The 22,738-nt window shown below is 44.3% G+C and overlaps 1 protein-coding gene across 2 annotated transcripts; it reads right to left on the bottom strand.

Moving 5' to 3' along the window:
* Window positions 1-5,721: 5,721 nt before the first annotated feature.
* LOC139049407 (uncharacterized) lies at window positions 5,722-9,464 on the bottom strand. 2 transcript variants are annotated; one of them, XM_070524707.1, is made up of 5 exons: window positions 9,361-9,464; window positions 9,207-9,305; window positions 9,032-9,148; window positions 6,825-6,896; window positions 5,722-6,402 (listed from the first exon to the last, which is right to left on the bottom strand). In XM_070524707.1, exons 1-5 carry the CDS (start codon window positions 9,383-9,385, stop codon window positions 6,056-6,058), a joined length of 660 nt encoding a protein of 219 aa, XP_070380808.1. In that variant the 5' UTR covers window positions 9,386-9,464; the 3' UTR covers window positions 5,722-6,055. The 2 variants fall into 2 exon arrangements, with proteins under 2 accessions (XP_070380808.1, XP_070380809.1); XM_070524708.1 differs by lacking the exon at window positions 9,032-9,148.
* Window positions 9,465-22,738: the final 13,274 nt, after the last annotated feature.

The following is a 22,738-nucleotide window of genomic DNA, read 5'->3' on the forward strand; positions in this document are numbered from 1 at the left end:
AAATTTACAAGCATTACCCTCGCACCCAAATGCAGAATTAAACCGCATGCTGTATCGCCTGTTGTGTCCCGAGTCTAAATAACCAACGCAGCCGTTCTTTAATTAGTTAAGAGTGCGTTGACACAATATTAAGTTTGATAGCCAATACAAAGCATGTGATTTAATATTTATTCTAAACCACGTGCTACATTGAAATCATTTAAAATGCAGAGACAACGACAGGAAAGCAACCGAAGATATACCGATCCATTTTATGCAAAAGAAAAAAGATACCAATCATTCCCTAACGCCACTAGCAAGAAAAAAGGAACCTAAAGGTTTCAGAATCGAACACAACGCCTGACAAAGCTGCAGTAAAGTAAATATGCATTGCTTGCAGACATCAGGGCGTCGAAGTTTAGGCGTTCCCCATTACCGCAGAGGGATGTTAAGAGTCATTCAAAACAAGGTTGAATGGCTTATCAAACGCCTTTAATTCTCAGAGACATCAGGTAGTTCAGTCAACATGCATATAGCCGAGGCGAGCGTACAACGAACGTTATACGCCGCAGGTTTCATTTCAGTGCCATCGACAGGAAGAGCAACAGCCGACTCCGTGCAACGCATGAGTTAATGCGTGAAGCTTCATTGCCATAGTAACTCTTTAGACACTCCAGGCGCATTTATGCCGTCGGCGTTGCCGTGAGGTTCCGCATGAGTGAAAGCGTGTGAGGGTGAGCCCTCGAACGCGGTTAAATCTCGCGTACGCGAGCGAGGTAGGCTCCCCGGTCACGTGTTGCTCCTCTCACGCGCGAGGCAGGAGGATCAGGCGAAGGAGGAGGAACGTTCTACTCCGGCGGCTGCGGGAGTGGCTCGATGTCCTCCTCGCCGGCCGCCCCGTACAGACTAACAAGAAACGCGGCGTCTCCTACGGCGTTTTCCACGCGAATCTTGAACGCCGAAGTAGACGCCTCTGGCAAACGCCGTAGGCACGCGTTGCCGGCGCTCGTGCGTCTTGAAAGCGATGTGCAACGTGGCCAAAGTGTGCGCCTGCGCGGGCCTCACTTCAAAGCGATCTGCAGTGTTAGCAGAGTTAGCGTAGTGCGGATAGCTTCGTAAGCGATGTGCTTTCGACGTTCCATTCGCGTTGAAGCGAGAGATGCATGAAGGTCAATTTGTCTGTGGCGGTCGCCATTCCTTATACGAGAATTATGACAGCGAGATTCCACACTCATCGAGCTAGATGTGTTCATCTTTGCCTGTGCGTGCGTGACCTGCGCTGGTTAATTTATTTACAACACTTTGGTGAGCTAGTTGGTTTGAATCCATTATAGAATGTCTGAACGAGGACGTGGAAAGAAGCAGACACACAAAGACAGCGCTGTCTCTGTGTATCTGTGTTTTTTTTCTACGTCCTCATTGTGTCACCTTTACACATTCCATCATTGCTAATTTAGTTAGTAAGCGAATGTTTACAAACTTGTACGGTCGACATAACTACTATCCTTACTTCGCACGTCTATCTACTAATTTGCTATCGCAAGCATTGCTTCGCCTTTCGGGCGGAACTGCGAATTTTTTTTACTGCCTGACGCGAATCAAAAGGGCAATGTTTCGACGGTGGTTGTCCGTAGCGGCAGGTGACTTTTATTTTATTTTGCTTTCGGTCAGTACTAGACAGTACATATCTTTTTCAAGCACAAGTTAGATAAAGGGGCAACGCTACATCTACAACTGTATTGCCACCTCAGCTTCTTTTTTTGCAAAATGATAAGATTAACAATTGCTGTTAAGTAACTTACGTAGGCACCTTGAGACACTATTTAGGTTATGCAAAGTCGTATCTCGAGGCCCTGCCCTAGTGATTGGCTTCAAATACAAGTCAACTCGTTTCCGTTAACGGTTTCACGTAAATGCACAAATAATGCAAGCATTTAGTTTGCGCATAGAGAAAGAAAAATACAATAAGAGGGGACACTCCCATAGAGCCCAGCGGCCGAATTGACTGCAGCACACCAAGCCGTAGACGTTAAAACCTGAAGCACACTTCCGGTTTCGGTTTTGTGCGCGCGCGTTTTGAATACTAGCTGGTACACGTGGCGCCTGCTGCGCTGATCCCCTTTTCGTACCATTAATGCACGTGCTTTTTATTTCTACAGGCGCGCGCTGCTTAGGGCGGGAAGCAGCATTTTGTAGGATGTGAAAATATACGGAAAGGCAGCTGTCAGGCAGGGTTTGTACAGCAGTGCCATTTCCAGAAAAGAGATGCTAGGATAAGCTTTCAATGGAATTCCATATTTATTTCATTCCATCAAAATAAAACACTGTGCAGTCCATGTGGCGTAATAAAAAGAATGCTGATACATAACACAAGGCATGAGGCTATGAGTACACTACAGAAGCTTAGAGAAAAACAAAAAGTAATGTTTATTTCACTTCATAAAAAAGCGGCGTTCATACCAATCATACATTTGGCATTCATTTTGCACGGCCAACTGAAAGACAAAAAATGACACGCACATCCACGTATATTTTTGGCGTTTCGTTTCCAATTAACACACAGTTTAGTATGTAGTCTTGCTGAGACCACCACATTGCTTTGCACTTAAATATAAATCCATGCCCTCTACCCCCAAAATAAAACAAACGTGGTATGCAGTCCATTTGGAGCATTAAAACGAATGCTGATACATACAAAACATAAAGCTTTGAATACAATACAGAACCTTAGAGAAAAAGAAAAAATTAATGTTTATCTCGCTTCATAAGAAAGCAGCTTTCACACCAACCATACATCTATCTGCAATACACTTTGCGCGCTGCAAGCAAACTGAAATACAAAAAATGACACGCACATCCATGTATACTGTCGCCGCTGCGTATCCAATTAACCCACAAAGCAGTGTTGCTGAGCACCAAATTGCTTTGCCCTTAATTAAATCCATGCCCCCTCCCCCATCGCTCGTTCCACGAGCTAACACCCCCTACACCCCTCGCACACACATCATGCTTTTGGCATTATATATCCAATTAACACAAAAAGTAGTGTTGCTGAGACCACCGCATTGCTTTGCACTTAAATATACATCCATGGCCTCTACCCCCAAAATAAAACAAACGTGGTATGCAGTCCATTTGGAGCATTAAAACGAATGCTGATACATACAAAACATAAAGCTTTGAATACAATACAGAACCTTAGAGAAAAATAAAAAAGTAATGTTTATCTCGCTTCATAAGAAAGCAGCTTTCACACCAACCATACATCTATCTGCAATACACTTTGCGCGCTGCAAGCAAACTGAAATACAAAAAATGACACGCACATCCACGTATACTGTCGCCGCTGCGTATCCAATTAACCCACAAAGCAGTGTTGCTGAGCACCAAATTGCTTTGCCCTTAATTAAATCCATGCCCCCTCCCCCATTCCACGAGCTAACACCCCCTACACCCCTCGCACACACATCATGCTTTTGGCATTATATATCCAATTAACACAAAAAGTAGTGTTGCTGAGACCACCGCATTGCTTTACATTTAAATCCGTGCCCCCTCCCCCCATCCCTCAATCCACAAGCTAACCCCACCCCCCTTCCTCGTGAATACATCCTCATACTTTTGGCATTAGATAGCCAATTAACAAACTAGTGTTGCTGAGACCACCGCATTGCTTTACATTTAAATCCGTGCCCCCTCCCCCCCATCCCTCATTCCACAACCTAACCCCCCCCTCCTCCTCGTGCACACGTCCTCGTATACTTTTGGCGTTATATATCCAATTAACAAAGTAGTCTTGCTGAGACAACTGCATTGCTTTGGGCTTAAATCCTTACCCACTCCTTATCAGCTCAGTAAGGTGTGCAAAATCAATATAGAAGCATTAAACGTTTCAGCCGGACGCAGGCAAGAGTAACATTTTTGAGGCAACCACCAGTGCGCACTGCTCTATACTCTGGCACTTGGTAAAGGTTAAAAGAAATTGTTTTGAGCCTGCTGTGGGTGCCGTGTTCACAAGGAATAGCATTCTGTAGGGCCATGTCCCCCCCCCCTCCCCCCGGAGGAGCTGCTGCACCTCCGGAGGGTGCCACCACCCACCACAACCACCCCCGCCCCCCACCACCACCCCCCCCCGCCCCCCTCCACCTACCACCACACACTTGTAATGTATCAATAGTGTGACCCTGCCAAAATGCTATTCAATTTGAGCAAGGGAGCCCTAGCAGACCTTAAATGCCAATTATATGTTCATTGGTGAAAAGAAGTACTGCATTAACCTTTAACTTTTTCAAGCTGCACGCCAGACACTGATGAATGAAACCTAACTTTGTCTAAATTGCGGTTTACGAATCGAACATGCCAACACAGACGTATCCGGCAATACATTTTGACAAATCTCTGGCGACATGCAATGCAGCAAAATTCCATTTCCCCCACACCAAACAGATACTGATACAAAACATCACACACATGTGCAAGATGCGCTGTAGCCTCAATCACGGCAAGAAAGTGGGTCTCCATTTCTTGAACAAAATCGAACAATCTTTGTGATGGCACTGTCAAATTTCCAAACAGTTTGCTCGGTACGTGATAAGCCTTCAGTAGTGTAAAATACTGGTGCTCGGCACTCACTGAATTTATGTCACCTTGCAGCAACTGTCGGCAAGTGCACCCTTCGAATGATTTTGCCAGGAACACTTTGACCAGAAAGCCTGCCACGTAATATGCTGCTGAATCGTCAATGATATGCGACTGAATGTCTTTTGCAAGAACTGAAATGTCTTCGAGAGACGGAAAGTTATCAGGGCCAACTGATTCGACTACATCAACCAGAGGTGCTATTTAGAGAGAACGGCGACACTTCATGGAGGAGTTTAGATCTATCATCTTCTACGTTGCCCTGCTCAGAGAGTTTGAAGGCTTTCTGAATACAAATATGCTTTAAACCACAAATGAACTGAGACACATTTGGGTTAGTATTGCAACCGTGCTTTTGTCTGATGTGCCCAAACATGTTCTCTAGTGGGTCCTGTTGGAGCCTACGAGTTAGCAGATAGATGAAGTTGTAATTGGCCGAGAGATCGTCCCAAAGATGGATGACAGCCTGAATTGTTATCTGCCAGCCAGTGATTGTTTGCGGCTGACGCTTGCCAGAAAATTTCCAAGAAGCAATCCATGGAAGCTGTTCTTTCAGAAATTTAATTAATTCATATTACCCCTTTTTTATGGCATATCTGTATTTCTGAGCATTCCTATGGGGGCTGGAGCTGTTCAATGTGTCGAATAGCTTATCCATACGGTCACAAAAGTTTGCTGTAGCTACAGCTGAAGAGGAAAGCTCATTTACATAAACCAATGTCATAATTGCAATACTAACTGATGAGCTCAGGACTTGTACAGCTCTGCTGACTTTCATGTTACAAAATGGCCTTTGGTATATGTGCCGCTCTGTTAGCTTTGGAGCCAATCGTAACCTTAGTTCATGTGTGGATTTGTACAGTTGTTCAATATGAGACCAATTCACAACTTCTTTCCCAATGAACAACTCATGTGCTTGGAGATTGTTGCGGGTCGTTTTGATCAAATGAGGTACATCAAAAATAAAATAAACTCTCTCGCCTAGAACTTCAAAATATGGTTTCCCAATCGTGATGCCCAATTTCTGCGCCAAGCTGACATTTGACGTGCCTTGGTCACAGATTACCGCTTTGACAACAATTCTGACGGCTTTAAGTTGCTCAATAATCGAGATTAGTAATTTATCAATAACATTTGCCCATGTCAATACATGCCCTATCGTAAATGCGACTGGCTGAACCCACCTCTTAGATATACCTGCCAGAAGCACAACCATGGCTCTGTCGGCAATACTTGATGACCGCTCGATGCCATCATCTGCAAACCCATGCACAATATCTTCACCGGCATCATAGGATAAGTTCTTTTTCAAAGCTATTTCATCAAACATGAAGGTGCATACTCGGTCGCGCTCATTCCATGCGTGAGTGCTAGCAGAAATACTTTGAATAATTCCGGGAATCACTCCTGGTGACATCCTAAAGTTGCACAACCAGCGTCACAGAGTACACTGTGTTGGCAAAGAGAAAATTGGTGCCAAAAAACGGTATGCACGGGGTCCACGGAAGTTCAAATGCAAGGCAAACTTTTTGAGCCAGATAGGGAAGCGCTTGCCTTTTCCCCTCTGCTGCAATCGCAGGTGTGTACACAAAAGCTTAAAAACCTCCTCTGTCACTGATGGACGAATAATGCCCAGTGCCTTCGAAATGGATGGCGGTAGCTTGCTCTGCTTCTTCTGCAACCGTTTGATGGTCCGCTGGCATCTTGCTAGCTTGGACTGCAGTCGCCGGACGGTCGCCCTAAATTTTGTTGACGGAGAGCTCCTCACTGCGCTCTTCCAAGCAACTGTAAGATACAAAAAATATGCACGCATAAATAAAGCTACGTGTACAACAATTCGACAATTTCTTGATACAACACTAATTTACTGGTTACTTCATACTGAACAGCTCATTATGAAACTGTAAAACAGTACGATACATTCAACCAAATATAACCATTGTTCGCAGGTACAATTCCTACACAGAGCCTCCATGAACACAATTAAAAGTAGATCTAAATTGCTTTGTGTCAAAGCCATGAGGGAGCCTTTCTCGCATATACTCATGAAGGAGTTCGAGTAAATAGTACAAAAATCAAACAATATGAGTTTCCTTCGGCTGCTCAACTTTTCCATTATTAAAATGAACCACTATTACAAGAACACCCCCCATCTTGAAGAAAATCCACAAAGCCTTTGGCTAGCGTTAAATGAACCAAACACTTACCGGGATAGTTTCCTACTGGTCTTTCAGCTGAATCGAAAATGTTGGCGCTTGGGGACACCTCGGAAATGGCATCTGCACAAAAACACAGAGCAAGATATTACCCAAACAGCTTATGCATCCCAAGCATCCTTTGAGCTACAACGCTAACAAGAACTTGCCTGGCACAATTTTGCATTACCTCCCTCACTTACTGCCAATATAGTTGAAAGTACAAAGCAACGGTAGCTTGTGCGTTGACAATTATTTCCTAACTTGCACAGCAAGACCTAACCAAATGCTAAGCATCAACAGTTAATACCACTGTGCTCTTTAAACAAAATAAATATTGCATAGTTTATAAGTTGTACGTCATGTGTTTACAGAGTTTGTTAGAGATATCACTCTACGCATTTACAAAGCTCATGCTTCTGCAGACAAGCATTCATAAAAGCTTCAATTTCTGATATGAGAAGTGCCAGTGTCCACCACACAATTTAACAATGATACAATCATAGTACACATATATGGAAAATATATGTCACAAGAATAATCATCCTAAAAGATTGTGCACTTTATGAGCGTGCTCCAATCTGAACAGTACTCTTAAATATCGCACCTTGACCTTCCAGTTACCTCGTATGTAATGGTTATTCAAAGGTTATGGTCGACTAAGGACTTATTTATTAATTTCACTTATTTCGATATACTGCAGCCCAGAAGGGCTATCGCAGGAGTGGGGAAATACAATACATAGAATAGCATAAAGAGCACAGAACATCATGACTAATATACAATAGAAATTCATTGAGTGGTAAAGATCTTGCGTAACCAGGCAGCGCACTCCGCAATCTCAGAAGGGACAGGGAGACTAAACGCTTCGGTATGATGGTGACAAGTGGACGTATTCAACTCATGGTGACTGGTGATATTGGGTCTAGATTTCCCTTACTTGCCAAGTAAGGAGAATGGAGAATTGTGGGGAGTAAGAGTATAAAGAAACCTGAAAGATTCAAAGTGACGACGAGAAGAGAGACTGGCAAGTTGAAGACTAAGATGGGAAATGGGCAAAAAATACCTGTCAAAACGATAAACGAAGCCCACAGCTTTCTTGTCAGATGCACTTTTTTTGATAGATATTTTGTGTGCATTCCAAACGCCAGAGCCACACTTCAGTATTGGACGAACCATCGTTTTATAAGTGAGGAGTCGTGTGCTAAGTGGGGATGAACGTAATATGCGTTGCAAGCAGCCTAAGCACTAGGTTGCACGAGTTCGATGTGAAGCATCTCCTAGAGGGTAGTCGTTATACGAATAGGTAAGTGGAGAAGGCGGAAAATGTTTGGTAAATGACATAGGTACAACTTTCTGGAAGTTGATTTGCATCTGCCAAGTCACACCATGATTGAAGTGATGCAAACGAGTCGTTATGGATCATGTGATCGTGACGAGTTTTAATCGTATGGTACAATACACAATCATCTGCCTAATGCAGATTCTAAGAGGAACATTACTTGTTAGATCATTTATTAAGATCAAAAATAGAAGCGCACCCAATATTGAACCTTGAGGCACACTAGACGTTACACTGCATGTGGAGGATTGAGAAGACCTAAAGAGTACGTCATAGTACGTACTGAGACCGATTGGATAAAAAAGAAATCCAGTTAAACACTTTGTTGTTAAGAATAACAGTGAGCTTCTTGAACAATTCAGAGTGCAACACAGTGTCGAAAGCTTCTGAAATATCAATAAATATTGCATCAATTCGATCACCTGCATAGAGGGCCTGATGGGGCCTGTGCGACGGTAGTGTATTCAATAAGCTGGGTTGCAGTGATAAATGCAAACCGTGCTGAGCACCAGATAAACCATTACACTCCAAGAATTCAATATGTTCGCAAATTACACATTGAAGTATTTCACAAGAATGACACGTTATAACGATGGGTCTGTAGTTTAGTAAGGACTGCTTACTACCATATTTGAATAGCGGAATAACTTTAGCTGTTTTCCAGGCAGAAAGTATAATAGACGTCGAGAGAGATTTCTGAAAAACAATTAAATATTGACTAGTCCATAAAAAGTCTCTAAAGAGAAATGCCTTATCTATATCGCCAGGTTAACCTTTTTCAGATTCAGTTAAAAATCAAATTCAACACACCCTGGTTTGAAACAATAATGTTGTTAAAAGAACTATGCGTCTGCTCTATAAAATGTATGATAGTTACCATCAACAGCACAACGCTCATCCTCTGTAGAACTGCTGCCAAACATATCCACCTGGGAGGTCGTTGCACCTAGCTCGCTCACAGGGGTGTTGCAGCCAGACATCTGTTGTAGGCTTGCTGGAAAAATACCCATCATTGCCACTTTGTTAAGTTTAACTTGATACACCAAACTCACCTTTAGCAGCATGGCTTGCCGTCATGAGGGAGCCTTGCTCGCATGTCTTATGTAGGACGTCCTCACCAGCTTGTTCCTCACTTGCAGGACGGCTGCAGCCTACATTCATTGGCAACACTGAGTGTTAGTCGCAAACACAGGACACTACAAGTACCTTGCAAAGCAGGGTCTTCAAACATAGTGCTGATGCCTATAGTAGACTTTTCCAGATGGTCCTCTGGAACGGTGTTTTGATGTGATGCAACAGCGAATCCAACAGATGGCACATCGGCAGCATCTGCAAAAGATAAATAGAAAAAAATGTTCACCTGAGGTTGGTTCAGGTCGAAATAATTGCCACAAAACTCTTACCACTAGCAATTCTATGAAGACACAGAGACGTACATGAGCTACAGCAAAGTGCACCAAGACAGTGCTGACACTTGGAACTTTGCTCTATTGCGTACCTGAGGAAACTGTAGGTACATCTGTTCTAATGAGTCGCGTGCGACCTGGGTCCAGGAAATCTTTTGCAGTGAAATGGTCGCTGCATATCCTGTATGACTTGTACAACACACCTGCCGGCTTTTCCATAAGGTCGGCTCTGCGGGAATATGCCACCCATGCCGTCGACCTGCGCACGTTTTAAAAGAGCATGTTGTATGGCACAAACAATAAGCATCAAGCATTTTATTGCATTAGTGTGTACATGCTTGACATATCAGGAATTTAAAATGCGCTACATTAGTTATAAAAAAAAAATTTGTACACTAGTTTTGAAATTGCCGAACAGCTGTAGGGGCCTCTAGAATGTTCCATTTAATGCGATAGAATGTTTCATTTTGCAAATTTTCTATAACAAGATACTCACAAAGAGGTACACAACACTTAAGTTACAGGTACAATGGTACGCTTATACCACAAAAAAAAGATGCATTTGCTGCAATGTGTAAATGCTCATGATTTTTTAAGAATCCCAAACTGATTCCAGAGCGTACACATTATGCCCCTCACTGGATTACTTCAGCTAAATAAATGTTATAGTCGGGCGACATTGCTGCATATTTTCATTAAAGCAGCAGAAACAGTGCGCTGCTAAATTGCAACACAACAAACCTGCTGTCCTGTGGGATACGAAAAAAACTGGTGCCGGGCTTCTTTCTCGTTCTTCCATTGTTTTGGCACCACTGTACACAACAGTAACTGCCGTACGAGCCACTACAGGAGGACATATGTTGAGAAACGTAAATGACAAGCATGTGTCATTGATGTAAAGCGCTTGAAGAGGCGACATGCGCGAAAGCGGCGAACAGACGAGATTACGAACAAAGGCAATTAGCTTTAACATTTTTAATTTAACAAAACATAAGTTACAGTAACGTTGGGCGCCAGAGGAAGGGCCGCAAATTTATCTTGCTAGATGCATTTAAAGCGCGAAGGCCGAGCTGCTTTTTGCTGCGTCACGACAGGCGCGGCGAGCGGGCCTCAAAATAATTTTCAACAATGTTGGGCGTCAGAGAAAGAAAAGCGCCATGAACTTGTCAGTGCATTAAAGCGCGAAACCGCGCACCACGGCAGAGCTGCTTTTCGCTAACTGCGTCGCAGCGCCAGGCGCACCCACTGCGCTTGAAAAGTACCCCAAAAAGTAACCAATTTAGTCACAATAATGTTGGGGGTCAGCGAAAGCGCCAATATCAGTAGACGCGAAACTGCGTCGCAGCGTCACAGCACCCTGTGCGACTAGCGTCTATGCTAGCGTCGCGTGCCCAAAAACTACTGAAATTAGTTAAAATTAGTTAAGGCTTACAGGAAGCGTCGCAAACATCTCCCAGTACGATTCTTTAATTAAAATTAACTGCTCCACGACGGCCACGCTGTTTTTCGTTAACTGCATCACAAGTCTAGACTAGGTGCCAGATAAGCCTAATTGCTCGAAATGCGTCGCAGACTGTCAAAGAAAGTTTCTCACCTTGCCGTTGTCCAATAGTGCAATTTCGTCATGTCGCAGTTCCGAACGAACGCTAGAATTCGCCGGGTGCCCATGAAACCAGGCTAAATCCCAAAACAGAAAAACAGTCACACGGGTGAGCAAACAGTCCAACGCTCAGATACACGGCCGGTCGCTCTCGCTTCGGCGGCGTGTCTGACGAATGACGCAAACATCTGCCTCGTCATTCGCCCTCGCCTGTCGCTAGGCAACGGAAGTAAGCCGCAAAGTTTAACTTAATTTATACGCAGATATCTTTAATTTTTCCGGGAAAGAATAAAATAAATTAAACAATTGCTGTTAATCTCATTTCACATTCTTCTTTTTCTCGATGCTCGCGACCCCAATTCGTCGATGTTAAAAGTATAGCGTGACGTGTTTCCTGTTTCCAATTTTCGCCGAGTGTCCGCTCTTGTTCAATTCCCTTTCTCTATGGTTTGCGAATACAGCAACAGGTCTTTGTAATACCCTTCCTAAAGACATCACTTCATCATATCACTTTCAGTATTCTTCAAGCTCGTACGCACCAGTATTTCCTGTACATTTCCTAAATTCTCAAAAGTTTGTTTTCTGTGATGTTTTGTACAAAGTCTTGTATTATTTTTTTAATGTGCACTCATCTACATGATATTGTTACAAGGATATAAATAACACTATCTATCATAGGGACTCCTTCATCAACCCGCTTTGAGTTCTGGGGTTCCAACTTTATAAATATGGTGCACTCTGTTCTATATTATTATGCATGATAAACTTATTGAACCTAATATTGAACCAGGACACCATGAATTCAAAGCGCGCCGCCATATTGGTGAGCACCGGTCGCGCCATCTATCCCAAGCGCCGCGAAGTAGCAGGCCTGGGCTGCCACACCGGGAGATGCGACCTAGCGCAAAAGCGAAACTTGGGCTTTTTGCTGAGCGGAAGGTGTGTTTCGCGTTTTTTCTAACCTGTCATTTTCGCTGTCTCGATAAAATCAAACTTCAAGACCTCATGCATGTCCTCAATGGCCACACTGACTGCCGCACGTGCAGACTGCAGAAGCGAATACATCGGGTAAGTACGCTATTACGTTTGTACAAACCGCGTGCTGTATGTTAGAACACGTGTGAGCTGTACCATCTCCGTATTTTTGGCACGTAACCTGTGAAGGAATATAAAGCACTGTGTTGGTGCCATATATTATTAAAGGTTGCGCGACAAAGCTTTATGAAAATTCTACTTACGAACATGAATCACGCGGCAAAATTTTTCCCGGGCGTATGCTTTGCGACGAGTTTCGCGGAAAGGGGTGTTTCTCCCATAAGTGCTCAGAAGAATGCGCTAAATTCCTCGTTGGCGTCACCTATTCTCCTTGCATGGGCGCAGTACATCGAAAACATTTTCTCGAGCCTGCGGCGCTCGGGCTATATCAGTCATGCCAGATTATAGCATTCTCGTGCCTTACGGCGCTCCAGCTTCAATATATCCTCACTGATTCTCCCGGGGGAGCAGTAGGGGCCGTTCGAGAGACAGGGCCTGCTCTCCTGAAACAGTATCTTCGCTCGTTCCGGTCTTTTCGTTTTGTGCTCTCCGTTACTTTTCAAATGCATTTTTAATGGTCGGTCCCCTTTGAGTTAAAATGTTTTGAAAGCATGCAATTGCTGAGCATCACCTGCGATACTCACTCCTACATTTTTACTGTTTTGCTAGTTCTTCCTATTCACTGCAGCTATCCGCCGGTGGCGCAGCTTGGCGTTCTTCGTTGCGGATGGAAATCGGTGCCATCTGAAAACACCGCACCATCACGATTCCCTACGTGTGTTGTGCTCTTTGCGAACAGCGCTAAGTAATGCTATGTTCAGACTACGTTCGTAAGGCGCCGATTTTTCGTAACATACGTAAGCGGAAGCGCAACAAGCGTATGCGTCTAGTTCAGACTGCGAACGTAAAGGTACCAACGTGCGCAATTCTCGCAAAAATCGTGGGTGAGAGTGTTAAAGGGTCGGCAACATTTACGACTGTTATGTTACGACCGTTGTGACACAGCCAATGACTGATAAGCTTTCGGCTTTCAACAACCGGTGACGACACTTCCGTCCTCCCGTCTGCAGACAGCTCCGGGCGCGGGAAGTGCCATTCCGCCATTCCGTGCGCACGATTGGCTGTGTTCGTGAAAATTTTTGCAGTGCGCCTTGCGAGACTGTTTTCAGTTCATTTGGTTTATCCGCCGAGGAAAGCGATGGCCGCAGATGCGTGCTCCGAACTTCGATGAGTGGTCTCATTAGGTTTTCAAGGAAGCGGAACTGCTGGGGCGACATGCGCATGATGTTATGAAACATCGCAGTGTCACCAACTCGGAGCTTGGCGAAAAGGTTGTGAAAATCGCCGTCCACAGCCCTGTCGAGAAATACTTGCCGCACCCAAACCCTTCTGCGTCGCCTTCGTCGTCTTTAGGCGATTGAATACATGACTATAAGTTTGTTTTGAGCGTGAATTTCTTCGATCTCGGCCAGCGCTCGCATGTTGGCAGGAGCCATATTGCACCGCTGGTGACGTCGATTCTGCAGCTCCAAATTTGATTGGCCTGTTGTAAAAGCCGTAATTTAAGCAGCAGTAAATGTGAACAAAGGTGCCAGCTTAACTGCCGTAACGTTTTTTACAGCCGTTACGTTCGATACGCCAAAAGAGCTGTTACGCGCGTTACGACCGTAGTGTGAACATAGCATAACCCGCTCCTTATGCGCTGGTTGTTTTGGCATCCAAACACGACGCAATGCCGCCCAGATGCCTTCTTGTACTTTGGATCCGCGTGAAAGGGCACATTTCTGCACTTCGGAGTCTTAGAGCTGGCGCTTGTCATGTCTGCTGGTCGCCGACGAACACACTTTGGCAGCCCAGTCCAAAAGGGCACTGGCCGACCGGGCAACCCGCGTGCGAGAGTATGCGTTCGGTTGGTCTGGGTGCGAGGCTATTGTGCTCTGGCTATATGGTCGAAATAACTACTGTCGTTACTTCGCACAGCTGTCTACTAATTTGCTATCGCAACCATTGCTTCGCCTTTCGGGCGGAACACCGACTTTTTTTACAGCCTAAAGCGAATTAAAAGGGCAATGTTTCGACGGTGGTTGTCGGTAGCAGATGATGAATTTTATTTTAATTTGCTTGCGGTCACTACTAGACAATATTTATTTTTTTCAAGCCGAATTTAGATAAAATGTTCACGCTACATTTGCAATTGTACTGCCACCTCTACTTCTATTTCTTGTAAAATGATAAGATTAGAATTTCTGTTAAGCAACTTACGCAGGCAGCTTGAGCAACTATTCAGGTTAGACAAAGTCGTATCTCGAGGCTCTGCCCTAGTCATTGGCTCCAAATTCAACGCAGTGCTCTGGCCTTGGCTAGGTTTAGCGTAAATACACAAATTATGCAAGCATCTCCTTTAAAAATACAGCAGCGAGTCTTTTAAATACCCTTCCTAAAGGCATCACTTCATCGTAATACATTCAGTATTCTTCAAGCTCGTTGCACCAGTGTTTCCTGCCCATTTATTAAATTCTGAAAAAGTTAGCTTGCTGTCAAGTATTTTATAAAGCCTTGCCTTACATTTTTAATGTGTGCATTCATTTATATGATATTGCTACGCGGATTTAAATAACACTATCTATCACAGGGACCCCTTCATCAACTCCCTTTGAGTTCTCGGGCTCCAACTGTAGAAATGTGATACAGTCATCCATTCATTCATTCACAAAACTTTATTAGTGTCCTGAAGCCCTGTCTTTTCAGACCGAGGCGGGCCGCTTCCACTTCGGCACCGCCACGCCGAGCCTTATGGCATCATCGTGAACCCTCTGGACAGCCCGTAGCTGATTTTTATACGAAGAGCTTGTTATCAACTTTTGCCAGTAAAGCGATTTTTCTTCGGGGTCGGCGAGAGTCGCGGGACAGCCCGCCAGCAGGTGTCTGATGTCAATGATGCCAACGCACACGTTACATTCTTTCCTAATTTCTCTTTCGGGGTGAATTTTATTTATGAAATACGGAGTGGGGTACCTCCCGGTTTGCAGTAAACGTAGCGTGACTGCCTGAGCCCTGTTCGATTTTACGTGTGGCAGTGGGAATTGCCTACGCCCGAAGTAGTAATATTTAGTGATGTTGTTGTAAGTTAGTAAGTGATCTTTATGCTCCCCGGAATGGCAGTGGGCGTCGGTTCGGTTCTGACCGGCATGGCAAGCAAGTCCTCGTGCCAGGTCATTCGTCACCTCTTTCAGGTTGAGCTTGTTACCAACTTTTGCCAGTAAAGCCATTTTTCTTCGGGGTCGGCGAGAGTCGCGGGACAGCCCGCCAGCAGGTGTCTGATGTCAATGATGCCAACGCACACGTTACATTCTTTCCTAATTTCTCTTTCGGGGTGAATTTTATTTATGAAATACGGAGTGGGGTACGTCCCGGTTTGCAGTAAACGTAGCGTGACTGCCTGAGCCTTGTTCGATTTTACGTGTGGCAGTGGGAATTGCCTACGCCCGAAGTAGTAAGATTTAGTGATGTTGTTGTAAGTTAGTAAGTGATCATTATGCTCCCCGGAATGGCAGTGGGCGTCGGTTCTGTTCTGACCAGCACGGCAAGCAAGTCCTCGTGCCAGGTCGTTCGTCACCTCATTGATGTTGGGCCGAGTCTCGTCCACTTGTCCCATATGTGCAGGAAACCATCGGATTTCAGTTTTGATAGTTCCGACTTCGTCGATAATTTTAGCCGAAGTCCCAGCTACATAGCCTTTGTGAAAGCTCTTAATTGCTGCTTTGGAATCGCTATAGATGAAAGACCATTTACGGTCTATTCCATTTTATTATGCATGATAAATTTATTGAACCTAATATCTACAACAATTAGTAGAAAACACCGGCGGATCAACTTAAAACTGGTTACGTGTGGGAATGCGAAAGTATTTAGTACATTTGGTTTAATGTTTTAGAGCGCAGCTCTTGGGCGCCGCGAGCTCCGATGGCGGCGTCCTATTGCGTTACCGAGCGAACAAGCACAGCGAATAATGAGAGCGCACGCTTAGCGCAGCGGAGGGGGGGGGAGGCGGCGAGAAGGAGAGAGTGCGGAGCCGAAAGCGGGGAAAACGGTATGGTGATAGCGTGAGAAGAAAAGCTTAGTGCCGTGCAGAAGCACGCGCACAAGGGGTCTTGCAGCGACGATGGCTACGACATGGCGCCAGAGTAACACACGTCATAGGTATGGAAACAAAGCGCTGCGTGAGCGGAGGTCTGTCTGCTGTTGCTGTGAATCGCGCCTACGAATCACCCTACGCGCGTCCTCACGGGATCTTCCGAATAGCGGGGCAGTGCCGGACACTTGGCTGCGCCTTCAACGTGCCTGCCGCACGAGGGATATTTTGTGTGTCAGCCAATAGACGTCCGCACGTCAAGTTTCATACCAGACGCCAGCGCTCGTTTTTCCCCTGGCGGAATGATTTAACCTCCCACGGGTGTACGTTTCCGGCTCTTCACTTCATGGTCGTGCGCACTGAGCTTGCGGTGCGCGGGAAAGGTCTCCGGTTTGCAATGGCGCCTTTTCGGAAGAGTGAAACCTTTTATTGCCTTCTTAATTGCCACAAAATGAACGTAAACACGAAAACGTTGATGCCACCAGTGAAATTCAACCGATTCCCAAGAAAATGGTACGAAAAACGCAGACGACAGATATGGATTACTTCTGTGCGCCGAGAAAGTAAACAAGTTGCACACGAAGAATTCCCGTTCATTGATCGCTCGTGAGCGTGTGATGATTTCTTAGTCTAATGTACGTGAATTTTATGATTACTGGGTATACAAATTTTTCATCAAGCAAAAACTTCCAGTTACACTAGCGCTTGTACCGTTTTTCTCGTGTTTCGTTTGTGGGTGCGTTGCCTAAGAATGAAATCAACCTTAGTTGCATGTGCTAGCAGTGGTTGAAGCGTGCTGAGAAATTGAATATGTGCTCGATGCATTGAACATGACCAGAGTTCATTCCCGCATCACGACTGCACCGATCGATCCATCGAGTTACTGAGACATACACGCCCACGTGTTGACCGCGCCGGCATTGCCCTCACCATTGATGCCCTCACCATTGTTAAAATATTTGCAACCTATTTACGCTGCTGACTCTATTATATATTGTAGGGGACGTACTAGTGAAGTTCTCTACGCATGTCGTATTTCTGCTATGAGGCGAAAATCTTTATTTCCGCACAGTGTCCCTGGAAGTCCGTGGTCGCCAAGACACACAGCACGAATTGGTTGCAGACAGTTCGTGCGAAAGTGCCAAAGTTTCTTTCGCCAACATGCATCGTATGTGCCGACGATTTTTTCTGGTGGCAAATACGATTAACTTACCCGCCTCAGGTACACAGCTGAGCAGACGCAGCCCTTTCGCCACATTGCAGCCACGCAAATAGTCGTCAACCAAGCAGGTCTTCTTAATGGCAGATCGAGGCATGTAGGTTGTGCTCATGTCCTTGGAATGAAATGCCCACACACAGACTCGTCGGTGCCGTCTATGGAGGTGGCTCTCGGGTCTGAGCCACCTCCGGAGTTTTCTAGAGGAGGAAGAGCCTCCCCCTCCCCTACCGGCGATGCCGAAGCCTCCCACCCCACAAACACACCTAAAATGTCATTACCACAGTTCTGTCACTCACATCATTTGTGGTTTCTTTTCACTTGCCTTTTCACTAAATAATTAAATGTGGCTTATAGCTTGTTGGATCATTATTCGCGCTGACGTGCGCGGCATTTCATTCATACTTTCGATTTATTTCTGCAAATGCTGAGAATAAGAGTACAAGTACATTAAAAGCACAAGCGGCGGATGCCTCATCCGTGTTTTCTTACTTCAACACTGTTTTACATTGTCACTGTAATACCGGGAACATACACAATATATTTAAATATACACACAGGACAAAGTTATTATATTTTTCAAAGAGAAGGATGTAGCCAATCACAAATTATTTCTAAAAGTTTGGATGGCTGATCCTTAGAGTATGAATATGTTCCTCTATGTTCACCTCACCTCATATTGCTGTGCCTGCTTTTTTGACCCGGAGAAAATCCAGTACGCTTCAGTGAGCCCTTCGGCACAGACTTTTGTCAGCGGCGCCTAAAATGCGCCCGAATGATGTGTTTGTCAGCACTGCTTCTCTTTCAGTAAGCAATAGTAACGACTCGTGAAAGCGAAAAAATAACTCTTCCAATATTTTACAACATTTGTTAGGTATGGAAACATCGTTACTTGCACGCAGAGGTCATGAATATGCATAGGTGTCCTTATTAACTCTAATGCACCCAGATTTAAGAAAAGAAGAGTTATTACGTTACTGGAGTAAAACCTGATGCGATCCCAAACCGTTCGATTATTCGTCAGCAAAATCGGAAAAGTGCTCTGCCCGAAAATGAAGCTTTAGCTTGAGCGCAGCTCCGATGCTGCCTTTTTAGATAGATGTGATGTGAAGATATTAAGTGAAGTTTTATTCAATGTGTAGCAGTTTTACAGTACATTTTAGGACAAGGACAGAAGGTGAATTGGCTGACGAGACCCATCCCCCAAGAGTCAGCCGCACCATTTGACAGAAAGCAGCAAGGATACCCCCCAACACAGTGAACATAACCCAGGGTCAGTTTCACATAATGAAAATACTCATTGAATAACATGACGTTACGCCAATACTTACATAGCACTTGCACTCAATACGTATACTACTTTTTACTATGTACCGACCACTCTGTAACGCCATCTTTGTAAGTCCTAAATGAAGTACTCTCATAGGTGAGATGTTGAATGTGCTTCTTAGTGTTAAGAAAACATATGAGTTGAAATTCGGACGTTTGCGCTACATAGCTCGTTTTTATCTGTGGAGCTCTTCGACAGACATGCCTCAACTCATAATTGTTTTTTGCATGTGTTAAGAGAGAGAGAGAAACGTTTATTAGACGAAACAGTGTCACGAGCGAGGCCGGGTATCACCCTAAGGTGGGAGGGCTCCTTAGTCCAGGAACCCCCTGGCTTCGACTGCCCTCTTAGCCCTGGCGACGAGTTGTCGTTGGTCTTCCAGGTCCCCGAGGGTTAGCTTGGCCTCCCACGTTTCGAACAGGTCGTTTGCCTGCGTTTCTGGTTGCATTTCGCTGCCTTCCTGCCACGGGCATTCCAGGAGCAAGTGTGCCAGAGTGTCGGGTACGTTGCACAGTGGGCAGAGGTAGCCGTGGAGTGTCGGGTAGAGGCGATGCATCATCGTTCCGTGCGTGTATGTGTTACTTTGCAGGCGTCTAAGGATTAGGCTTTCTTCTCTGTCGAGTTTAGGGTGCGGTGGAGGGTACACTCGACGCTCGAGCCTGTAATGCTGCAATATGGCCGAATAGTTGGTGGGTACGGCCTCCGCCTCTTCTGTCACGGGTCCGGTTGAAAGAATTTTAGCTTTGTTATTACCTGCATGATACGACCCTATTGCATATCAGTAGAATATTAGTGGTTTTGTATTCAATATTCAGAGGGAATTAAAGTGTCGCGGTGCCGTCGGAATATAGTATGTTATATAGAATATATGTATGTATATATCTATATGGAATATATGTATGGAATATAACCCTCTTTCGGAGGGTTTACCTTGAGACAAAGGAGACACCTAATTTGTACTATATAAAAGTAAAAAAAAATTAAATGTAGAACACACTAATGTTTTCCTCAGATAAGCCATTCACTGATTCTATTGAAATCTGGTGCATTTGACAACAAAGGTCGAATTATAGTGACTGTGGCAAGCAAAATCTTGATTTGGAGCTTACAACTTTTTATGAAAACTGGCAGAACGTTGAAAGTTTGCAAAAGATAGAGGCACAAATTTCACAAATAGATGACTCTGCTCCGAAAACAAATATCGTGGTTCTGTCCAGTGCAACTGTTAGAAAATCCAATTCAAGAACCAGCCATCGCAAACGCTCCTGCTTCTGCGTGATGAATGTCCAGCTTATGCTAATGCGTTGCAATGTGCACAATGCTTTAACAAAAGTCTTACTCACAAATTAGTAGTTTATTCGGGAGCCGTCTATAATACATCAATTTTGTCCGCTTTCGATGCACCATTAGATGCACATCACAGAATGGTGATATCATTTTATTGCAGAGTTACAGAGATGTAATCACGACTGTCCAAATTTTCTAAATGTGGCGATATTCAAAACGTTTTAGTGAAATATTCATGGCATACATCAAAAATTCGCTTCCACGAGTCACCAGATTTTAACCTTGCCTATTAAATGCAAGAAATAACATAAAATGTGGCGCCGTGGTTGCCGAGAAAAATGATTTCTCCTGTCTCAACTATTTAGCTAGCAGCACCCGAGCTAGAAGTAGCTTTCTGTTGAGCCACCCCTCAAGTGTGAAGAGGCTTTAATCGAAGCCCTACATGTGCAGCAAATTTCACGTGTTGATTGCGACAAAAACAAAACTTAGAGGGAACTTAAAAATTTTGCGGTAACTGCGATGGTGCATAAATTTTTGAAAAAAAATCACAGTTCTCGGTATTCAAGACCAGCTGTACAATATTTACCAAGATGCGTGTTCAAGCGTTTTCTTATTTGCTTACGAGGAAGGAGGCACGAGCAGCGCGATAGCTCCAGCAAGAGCAATTCCTTGTACGTTTCACTGTCGCAGGCGTGCTATATTAGCGAGCAGGCGAATCGTCTTAAGTTAGTTCAATAAACATGTGCTTTCGTATACTTCACTTGGTATCAAAAAATTTGTGGAGTGGTATTTCAAACAAGTTGTGGAACCGGAACAAAAAGTATACCGTTTAAGTTCCCGTCCCTGTAGAGCGTGCCGATTTCGTTCCGGTCCAGTTCGGGTTCGGATAAATTAAAATTCAGTCGTTCACAACACTGTGAACCGGTTTGCGAACCTGTGCGGCACGCTGACGTTTACCCAGTCCTATGACGTCAGCTTTTTTCGTTATGCCAGGTATTGTCAGGTTGATTTTTTGGTTGAGCGAGGCACCATGGATGAATCGAAAGTCTCGCAGATGGTGTGAAACAAGCTGGCAATAATTAACCGCGTGCGGTTGTCGTTTTGCTCAAATAGGTGCGTGGTCTGTTCGCTGGTAGGGAGGCTAGGTGGTGGCGAGGAGTCCTGGCATGATGAATTATTTGGGTCCTATGCGCTTCAACTTCAATGTGGGTTCTCACAAGGTGGTCACTAAGCGATTGCTATAGTCGGCACTGTTGATGCTCTCTCAGGTAGGCCTAGACATAATACTTGAAAAATTCCTTGTCAACTTGCACATACCTCTAACCTGCGCTGATTGTTAATACAGTGGGCAGTTATATTTCACCGCGTCTTTGTTTGACTTTGCTTGCTTCTTTTAGTGGCCCGTTCAATATGTGCCTCTGGGCATGTACTCGTTCTTGAGCAATTTTTCGCTAATTGTTGTGTGATATCTGTCCTACTTTTCTGTGCATACACCCTCAAGAAGTACCATACATCGCTTTCGTCGTCGTGACATCACTCCGTATACGTTTCACATTGTGCGTCCGCCTGAACTGAAGTTTGCATTTCGGCATAGCTTGTGAACGATAAAGTTGATAAAGATAAGATAGGCGTGAGAAAAAAGTTGTGACCTCTGTGGTGGAGAAGCAAAGAAATACACAATACTACTACTCGCATGGGATGGAAGTGAACGAAAGTGTACGCATTGCCTTTAACTACGAGCCATATAATTAACCACTTTCTTAAAACTTCGCATCACATGCCAGGCGTTTTTTTTTCTCTGCACCAAAGCTTACAAACTGCCTGTGGCATACAGCACAGTTCTAACGCTTGTGCTAAATTACTCGATAGGGTGCCCGTTACTTCTCCGAGAAATAAAAATACTTATTGTAATAAGTGAGATAAGTGCATTCATTAACTATTTAATTGATTACCTTTTGACAGATACTACGGTACAACTCCGAAATGCTTGTCATGAGATAGATAAGCATCATCAATGCCTTTGCCGAACTTTTTTTAAAATTTCCCTTTATTTAGGAAAGGTTTTGCTTTAATTTTCATTAGTATTCCTTCCACAAAGAGGTGAGTCGAAAGCCGACCGGAAAAAGTTATAAAATAATCGCTGTGTAAATATTGCGAATAGATTCACACTCTTCACGTGCGATTCTTACTGTTTCTCGTCTCGATATGTTTCAGCCTTATTTTTTCCCTTCAAATGTTAGTTTCTGGTATTTGTAGACTACAGCCACATTGTGTTTTTTCAAGTTTTCAAAATAAACACTGGTAAAAACCGCAGCACCTATTGTATTTCCGTGTTTTGGTACTGAGTGACGGTGCAATCTAATTATATTTAATATGAATTATTCTATAAAATAAGAATTTGCCCACCCGTCATTGTTGTCGCATATTCGGGTGGTCGTATCAAAATGCTCTTGGCGGCGCTACAGATATCACGTAGAAGAGCAAATAAGCATAAATGCTTGCTTGGGCGGGGTGCACTTACAATAAGGAATGATGATCATCACGTACGTTTGGGTTTTTTAGTGATACGACAATAAAT

Source organism: Dermacentor albipictus, chromosome 9 (genome assembly GCF_038994185.2).
Source record: "Dermacentor albipictus isolate Rhodes 1998 colony chromosome 9, USDA_Dalb.pri_finalv2, whole genome shotgun sequence".
Classification (NCBI taxonomy): domain Eukaryota; kingdom Metazoa; phylum Arthropoda; class Arachnida; order Ixodida; family Ixodidae; genus Dermacentor; species Dermacentor albipictus.